Below are 9,636 nucleotides of genomic sequence, written 5' to 3'. Positions count from 1 at the left end.
TGAGCAGCGGCAGCCAGACGCGCCAGCGTTCACTCAACCCGGAAGTGACCCGGAAGTCAATGGGCACGTTCCGGTGCACGGAGCTGCTCAAGGACATCTGCACACTTGCACACTTGTACTACAAATACTGCTACTGGTCACTTTAAAATGGTTCAATGATTTTCTGCACCAACTGTACAACTGTTACAGTATTTTATTCTGTGACTTTAGCTCTGCTTGTCACTGGGTGGTACTACCGCACTACGGTTCACTTACATTACGGAATGTCCTTTCATACTTATTTTCCCATACTTATTTGTCATGTCATTGTTATGATGATACTAAAGCAGCATGTTATATCGGAAACAAATTCCTTGTGTGTTCCAGTGATAATTTTACAGTTCACCGGCAGCGAGTCCCAGGGACTCGCTGATCAGAAAAGTATGAGTCCCATTATGCATTTAGAGTCCCAAATTTCGAATTCTGAAATGGTCTACTTATTCAACTGCATATGATAATAACACAAACAACAACATATACATACAATTATAAACAAATGCTGCAAAAATTTAAATAATTCAATAGCAGGCCTGAGGATTTCAGAAATTCACAGTAACCGTTTTTCGGTTCTGTCAGATTACTCAATGGGAAACCACGGTTAAGTAATTTTGGGTTCCAGATTAATTTACTGGTAATCATTAATACAGGTAAGTATTGATGTATCTTGGCATCCTCTTCCCAAGACGATGCATGTGTAATCTACTATCAATTTGACGAAAGAATCTAACACACGTCATCATTAGTTCTACCAACAGTTAACATTAGCATTTGTACACCTTGTGACGAATGTTTTATTCCTAAAGTTACAATGCTACAGCCAGTAAATTATAGAATAACCAAGACTGTTTCATAAAATTTTTTCATAGCAATTAGCCTATAGATCTAATGACCAACTTGCGTCGTAATCGTGCCTCCCGTCGTATCTCGCTCTCGTGTTCTGTGCATACATCACAGGTGAGTTTAGTGATACGCCCTTCGGATGATTCATACGAAAAATCAGACTGGCATTCCCATTTCTTAAATGTCGTAATTAGTAGACCTTCGTGAGTTTTTTTCGCCGCCATCTCAAATTGTCGAAAAAAACTGTCCCATATTTGGGACCTTGGAGTCGCTGCTTGGGTCCAAATAGTAAGACTAAGAAGGAGGTGGAAGTGTTACAAAATTATTTATAAATACATCAGAACCTCAAAGTGTTGGAAGCTCGGCACCTCATTATGAACAAGAATAAAATCCATCTATTTACACAGGGATGAGAGTGGCGAGTGATGAAAAAAATCTGAAAATCAGCCAGGGGTCTGGGGGCCACAGGCAAAGCCCCCGGAAGCTAATAGGTTTTAGAGATTTTAAAGCCTTAAAACCATTAATTTTATCAACAAAATTTTACATTTTTTGTTGAAATACCAACCTTTAGTTGCATATAAAATTGACACTTCATACTAAAGTAGAAGTTTATTTGGAGTACATACATTAGTTAATGGATTTTAGAGATTTTAAACCCTTAAAACCATTAATTTTATCAACAAAATTTTACAATTTTTGTTGAAATACCATTCCCTATTTGCTTACAAAATTCACACTTTATACTAAACATGCTAAAGATGGAGTGCATTCAATGTACACACTACTTGAAATTTTCACAGAAAAAAATCCCAAGATTGCTCACTATTCTTTCAAGTGAAAATTTGACATCGGCCTTTGTGCAATTTTGCTGATGCATTCCTGGTGACCACCAACATGTAAATTCAAATTTGCTACTCAAACTCAAAACTAAAAATGGAAACACATTCGCGACCCTATTTAAGTTTTGTTCATTACTTGTATTCATAAAATGTGTAAATGTGATAAAAAAACTGTTGATTCTTACCTCATACAGTGAGGGTGAAGTCGCAAACTGTTTACTATATATGGGTTATGAATGCATTTTCCGTATAGAATGACATCGTCACACACTGTACACAGAGCTTTACCAGCGACATCGAGCTTTTTCACGAAATCCAACACAAGCACAGACAATGGTTCCTCTTTACTGGTTCCTATTGGGGACACCGTCAGCTGTCTATCCAACCAGTCCCATCGAAACTTGTTTTTCAGATCCGCATCTATCTGACGCACTTTAGCTTCATCACAAGTCTCGATAACATTCGGCATTTTGTTTAATACAGACGACATACACGAGTAATTTCAATACACTACATCCCTCGTGCACAACCATTCAGAATTCGAGGGAAAGGGGTTTTAGGAAGGCGAACACGGATTGGTTATGATTCTGCATTTGCCATTATAGCGACCAATCACAACCACAACAAGTAAGACATTGGTTTTAGCCCATATACAAAGTAACGACAAACTAACGCTTCGCGAGAAAAAAAAACGGTATTCAAAATGGACGCTTGGAAACTTTGTTTGTAAACATTACGAGTCCCGAGTCTGCCAAAGACAAGTAAGTCCGTCAGCCCAGAAATAACACCAGACCGCGCCCCCCCAAAATGTTCTCAACGGATTTGGAACAATATTAAAAAGGTCCATTTTGGCTGGAGAAAAGCGGAATTCCGCCAAAAAGCGGAAACATCTCATCTCTGTTTACAATAGGGATCTTGCAGCGGTCGCACTCAAGCCCATATTATCATCAAGAATTACATTCTTCTTTTTTACTGTACCAAATTGACTCACCTGATATCTTCCTCATTTTCAGGGAAGCTCCAGTATGCTATTCGAAGCTGCAGTTGTTCTGGCACAGGGGGGTAAACCTTCTCCACTACCTCAAAAGGGATGTGAAAGGCAACTTGTTTGGCTGACAACTCCACCAATGGAATGACCTGACCATCTAAAAAAAAAAAAAGAAACATAAGAAAATCAATCTGAGGCGGACATTAATTGTAATGAACAATTCAACAGCCTGGCAAACATAATCCAACCAGAATTTTGCATGAAACCTCTAGCAGAGTTAATCTGCCATGTATGTTCATGGTATATGCTATGATAAATTTGCTGAATATTTAATAATAAACATTTTAATCCTGTATTAGATAAGCCCTGAAGAAACTACGACATCTGTAGACGTGCCACGAGGAATCAATTAAACGACTCAAATCTAATCTAACTAATCAAATATCAAATTAATCAAACAATATTTGATAATAGATTGTTTCAATACCATTTTGCTAATTTGAAATTCTCCAAATCCTTCAAATTTCTGATTTTCAAAAGTATATATTTTTAAAATTTTTACAGTCATCCATAAAAGCAGACAATTATCTGTGTGTTGAATTAAAATACATTTAGATTTTTGGGAAAACTGAATTTTATTTCATGACCAATACTTTAATTTTATGTAAATCAGAGAACCTCCTTACAAAGTGAAGTTGTCCCAAAAAAACTCAAAAAGCTGCACCAAAATGGGGAATAATTGGGAAATACATGTCTCGATATAGCTGTCAGCAGTATTTCTTCTTCCGAAAGCAAACCATGAAATTCATCAGATGGACTCTCAGCATTATGGACGGGGGTTTTTTCGATAAAAAGAGCAGGCAGGGGAAGCCTTCTGGCCCCTCTGAGATATTTGCTGCTGGGCACATCTCAAATACTTGGCAGAAGCAGAGATTGGTTTGCCTGACAATATTATCCGTAGAGGATGCGGAAGACATCTACTGCAATCTGAACTTACTATTTTACACACACATCTTTTATCCACACACACACACACACACACACACACACACACACACACACACACACACACACACACACACACACACATAGCCAATGGCAGAGCAGCTATAAGTATATTGTGTTCACGAAATTCGGAGCTGCGAGTAGCAGTCCACACTGTATTTTTACCTTTCATATCTTGAAATCTCTTTCGTAACAGCAGGCCAATATTTTCATGTTAAAGCGTTTCATAACTTGAAAATTTCAGATGAGGAGAGGTACGTTAGTAGAGGTACCACTGTATATGTGTGTGTGTTTTTGTAGATGTATAAAAATTTTTTGTCTTGCCCAACAAATATCAAACACAATCACAAGTCTTAATCATAACTGCAGCAGAGCATTGTGGGAGTGCTACTCTAATGGAACGCTGTGAAGTTGTGACACAACACCAAGAAATCCTCTTGAAAAGGACAAATATGGTAATTTTTTTTTATTTAAGTGTTATAACCATTGACAAATTTGCATGCTTTTGAATAATGTTCTGACTGAAGTTAGCTCACGTAATTTGCACATACACAGTTGTATGTGCAGATCCGTCACCACGGGCGGGCCATAGGAGGACATACTTGCCTACCAAAATGTTTGTGTTCCCCCATTTGAGGCATGATTTCTAAAACTAAACGTTTATTATTTTTCTTAGCAGTAGTTGTAGTAGTATTTGTCATAGTAGTATAGGTGTAGTAATTTTTGTGTTGTGAAGTACTCATGTCAAGGTGCTTATCGCTAGGACATTAAGGATATAAAGACACAGTAATGCAATTTTTGTTTGATTGATGCATGGTCTTTTCTGCGACAGCCAATTACGGTCTTACTTAAAATGTTAGGTAGGCAGGTGTATACGCGACGAAGACGTCAATGTCTGTGTGTTAGAGTTCTGCTTATTTTTCAAAGGGTGGCATTGTGTAATGTGGGCAAAAGAAATTTGTAAAAAATGTATATACAGTAGCCATTCTCTAGTACGGACTCGTGTTTGCGCTGTCCAATCTGTCGTGATAACAGAAATTCCTCATTTGGGAAATGAGCATGGTACATGTCCTTTATGAACCTGCAAGTATGTTGACAAAATGCACGTGTAACAACACAATCAATAAACTGCAAAAATATACTGTCCAAAATCTGTTTATATAACAAAAACTGCGATATAGATGTATCCAAAAAAATCACAACAGTACAATACGTACAGTATTTTAATGTTTATTTTTTTCTGTCTTGGGAAAAAAATGTGTCTATTTTGGATTGTTTTGCTGGATGCATTCTTTGGTTTATGACAATGTTTGCCTGCGTGTCATACAGTTTTCTTGCTAGTTGCAAGTAACTGTCCCGTTGATCACCGATGTCTGGTGATTCTTGTGCATACTGAAGGATTTTTGTTGCCATTTGCATTGCTTCCTTGCTGGATGGTGGCTTGTCATCAGGAGTTGAATCGATGCCTTGTTTTTTAAAGTTTTGTAGATTTGCGTCTTTCTGACTCAAAGTGTCTCCTGGATGCTTTTTACTTTGTGTCCAGCCTCGCTCAAACGGATGCATTTCACTCGCTCCGCTCCAGTCATTACAGTTCTTCTACGTTTCGATGCCATGATCTACAGGACGCGTGAATAAAGTTAAAATCTTTCGCAATTACAGTAAAACGCACGCCAATAAAAAGTCACACGTCGTTTCGAATCTGATGAATGAAAACGGCAAAGCGAACACGTTTCTTCCGTCGTGTCGAGTGGGCACTGCTTTTTAAACTAGTGCCGAGATCTACGGGGACGTAAGTGAATAAAGTTAAAATCATTCACAATTACAATAAAACGCACGCCAATAAAAACTCACTTACACATCGTCATTTCGGATCTGATGAATGAAAACGGCGAAGTGAAAATGTGTCGTCGTCGTCTTTCCGTCGCATCGGGTGGGCGTTGCGTGTATTTAAGATGCCGCGGCCTTCCATCTCCATCCGGGTTACGGCTAGTGGAATTTTTGCTTACGTAAGTTCCGATAACATGTAATATCGTAGTCAAAATGTTAATGCATAGGTTTTTATTCCGGGTGAAGGAAATTCCTTTTCATAGAATTACGGGGATGGGAATGTTTACTGTATTGACGTGGACTGACATTTGGGGCAGCAATCTAAAACAACAAAATCATCAGGGCCACAACAACCTCCAAAGATGTTGCCACAATATTTTGTATTTTATGCACAATGCATATTTCTGTCATTAAGTGTAGTTTCCTCCACATACGATGTGGAGAGGAAAACACCCTCAAATCCATAATATGTGGGCGATCATACAATTTTAGTAGCTGTTGTGAGCATAAGTAGATATGCCAACATACATTTTGGTGACTGTTGATGGCAGTTATCACACATTCAGCGAGGTTTAATTTCCCAAATGTATTCATTTAGATGCTTGTGGTGAATCACTCTATGGCAAGTGAGGAGGGACGTAATTGCATTGGTCGCGGCAAGTGAAATGTGACCTTTAATCATTTCATAAAAGACGGAAGACACAAATGCTTGGGCATCTCAAATGAAGATTAATTTTGTTATTTTCTTTTAAATTCTGCAGCCAAATTGGATGTGGCTACTAAATTAGCCATAAATTCAGCAAATATTCATAAAATTGAGTTACAGTAGCATAATGCAATAAAAAGCAATGGATTTGTACAAATTGATTAAGTTCTTGCTTGATGATAAGTCTCCAACGGACAAGTGAACGAGGTATTTCGCATATAGCTTCACTTACTATCCTCACCTATGGTCACAAGCTGTGGGTTGCGACCAAATGAATAACATCCTGGAGGATACAAGCTGCCGAAATGAGTTTCCTGGGCAGGGTAGCTGGGCTCTTCTTAGAGATAAGGTGAGAAACTCGGCCAGAGTCCAGCTGCTGCAACTCCGCATTAAGGGAAGGCAGACGAGGCCGCTCGGGCATCTTTTTAGGTTGCCACCTGGACACTTCCCAAGTGAGGTGTTCTGAGCAATGAGAGGAGGCCCTGAGGTCGACCCAGGACACATGGAGATTATGGCTGGATTGCACAAAAAAGGTTTAAATTTAAACTAGATAAAATCATGGTTTAAGGGTTGTTGCATGAAACCATAAAACAAATTTAAAATAAGGTGGAGGGTGCAAGGGAGACGGACAGACCAATTATGTAACTCATTTTTGCATCTGCAAAGGTGTGAAGCATAAAGGACATACAACTTTAATTTAATCCCTCTTGAAACTTAAAGTGGACGTTAGTGGTGCAATAATTCTGACATGCAGAAAGGGCATTTCTGACAAACATAAATAATGTGACATAATTTTTTGTCGACATCTCCATGAAATGACGACATTGAGTAGTGATTGTCTCATTACTCCAAAACATTTGTACTTGCTCCCATTTTGCACCTTTATCAAACTCCTCCCTCCTCTATAGAATTTCTGGTGGGACGCGCTATCATGTAAACAGAGAAGCACGGAGCATGGACATCCAGTAGGAATCTGCAATTAAATGAATGAAATGAACGCATATTCAATGCAGTCGGCTTGAAGCAACCCTCGTGTAGTTTGACCCCCGCAAACAAAAACGCAAGACAAGTGATGTTTCCATCAGTCGTCAGCGAAACGGTAGTCCGTCAGTCAGAAGGTCCATCGGTACTTAGCCTGATTAGTGACAATTACACTGACGGACAAAACCCCACTTAGTCCATTTGTCGTCTTGGGTCAACTCTGGAAGGCCTTCTGTCAGCATCGAGGAGACATCCGAATCAGATGCCAGAGTGACCTCATCTGGGTCCTCTCAAGGTGGAGGAGCAGCGGTTCAACTCTGAGTCCTTCCCAGATGATCAAGCTTCTCACCCTCTCTCTAAGAGAGAGCCCGGACACTTTGCAAAGGAAACTTATTTCAGGCGCTTGAATACAGGAACATGTTATTTCGATCACGACCCAGAGGCTGTGACGATAGGATCTAATCCTTGACCTGGAGAGTGGCATCTACGCTTTTCAGACTGAGAACCATGGTGTCATATTTGGAGGTGTTGATTTTCAACCGCTCCAGTGAGTGTTGGAGATCACAGATTGAAGAAGCCAATAGTACTGCTTCAAAACAGATCTAAAACTGAGGCAACCAAACCGGACCCCCTTAAGTCCTCGGCTGTGCCTAGAAATTTTGGCCAAAAGGGGTTATGAATGGAATCGTGTCAAAGGGCAGTCTTCGTGGAATCCAACCCTCACTGGAAACTAATCCGACTTACTGTCGGAAATGCGGACCAAACTTTGACATCGGTGGTACACGGTCTCAACTGCCCTTATCAGGGGGTTTGGTGCCCCGTACTCCCGAATCACCCCCCACAGAACTCCCTGAGGGACACGGTCAAATGCCTCCTCCATGTCCACAAAATACATTTAGATTGGTTGGAACTCCACTGCACCCTTTAGTATCCTGCCAGGAGTGGAGAGGTGGTCCACCGTTCCACAGAATGAATACCGCAATGCTGAATCTGAGATTCGACTTCGCAATGAAGCGTCCCCTCGGCACCCCTGAGTAGGCTTTACCAGCGTGGCTAAGGAGTTTGGTTTCTCTATAGCTCGAACACACCCTCTGGTCCCCCTTTTGCCTTGCCAGTCAGTCTGGTGACCGACAGTGGTTGTGTTGGCAGCTAAAAGCTACCTTGGTTGACACTTAAACAGTAATGTAAACAATTCAATTAAGCGGTTAAGAAAATTGGCTGTGTTGTATTTCTCTAGTTGCCTGCCCACCAAGATGGTCATGCCCCCCCCCCCCGCCCCCCATTCGAGTACGGATTTCTAAACATGAATTTTTAGGGGGGGGGGGGTTGTTGTTGTTTTTTTTTTAATCATAATAGCTATTTTTGTGTTGTGAAATAAAAATGGTGAGTTGCTTGTCCCTACACACAATATAAAGAAACATGGATGTCATTTTTGTTTGATTGAGGGCCAGTCTTATCTACAACAGCCAATCACGACACTAGTGAAAATAAGATTTGGTTTGCAATATGTGATAAATACGCCAATGTTTGCATGTGAGAGTCTTGCACATTTTTCAAAGTGTGGCATTGTGTAATGGGGCAAGACATGTCATGTGTTTTATTCATGGATGATGCATTTCTCTCATGAAGCGACATAAGCTTTGTAGAGAGCGCCTCGATAAAGTGCTTTAAAAGGACAAGGACAGATGGGGAAGGAGGACGATAATTATATGAATAAAGACAGTGCGACAATGTCGGAAGGGTGCCCATGTCGTGGAAGGAGGACGGACTGGCAAAATAGGGTAAAGTGCTCATCTCAGTGGCATTCCCTCGGGGTCATCAATACTTGCTCAGAAATAGACCTATATTTACAAGTGAAATGAAGTGGATTTTTTTTTGTCTTCATTTCATTGCATTGCATTGCATTGCATTGCGTTCGTCTTGGCCGTGCGGCTTCCAGTCCTCTGTGGGTTAATATTTCAGATTTCAATTTTGTGAGTGCCTCTATGAAGAGGAAAACTCCGCAAAATCCCGAATAGTTGGGGACGCTCATTCTAATATGATCAGAGGTTGATGTGAGGACAAGTAAAGACAACAAATTTTGGTGACCGTTGATCACAGTTATCACACATTCGGCGAGGTTTAGATTCCTACAGTACAGGTTTAGACCAGACATGGGCATACTACGGCCCGCGGGCCGGATCCGGCCCGTTGGTCTTTTTAATCCGGCCCGCGGAAGGTTGGTACAGTACACAATTAAGGTTCGATGTAAATTATTGCATTCATTTCATTTGGACTTGTAATACAGGCATTTAAACGCCAGGTGGCGCAGTTACTTGAAGTCGCAGAGCACAAGGAGGGAGGGGGAGACGATACGGAAGCCCGGAGTAGCACTAACTCAAGTAAGTCGCGCTCGATACGACGAAATAGAT

At 40.5% G+C, this 9,636-nt stretch overlaps 1 protein-coding gene across 3 annotated transcripts in view; it reads right to left on the bottom strand.

Moving 5' to 3' along the window:
* Nucleotides 1–9,636, bottom strand: part of zswim8 (zinc finger, SWIM-type containing 8) — a 179,613-nt gene that overhangs the window by 164,502 nt on the left and 5,475 nt on the right. For all 3 annotated transcript variants that reach the window (XM_019872083.1, XM_019872084.1, XM_019872085.1), the window contains exon 2: nucleotides 2,710–2,863. In XM_019872083.1, coding sequence (XP_019727642.1) covers nucleotides 2,710–2,863 — 154 coding nt within the window. The remainder of the gene's footprint in view (nucleotides 1–2,709; nucleotides 2,864–9,636) is intronic.

This window comes from Hippocampus comes, unplaced genomic scaffold (genome assembly GCF_001891065.2).
Source record: "Hippocampus comes isolate QL1 unplaced genomic scaffold, H_comes_QL1_v1.1 scaffold269, whole genome shotgun sequence".
Taxonomy (NCBI): domain Eukaryota; kingdom Metazoa; phylum Chordata; class Actinopteri; order Syngnathiformes; family Syngnathidae; genus Hippocampus; species Hippocampus comes.
Note: the sequence above shows the minus strand (reverse complement) of the source record. Positions and strands in the feature narration are given on the sequence as shown.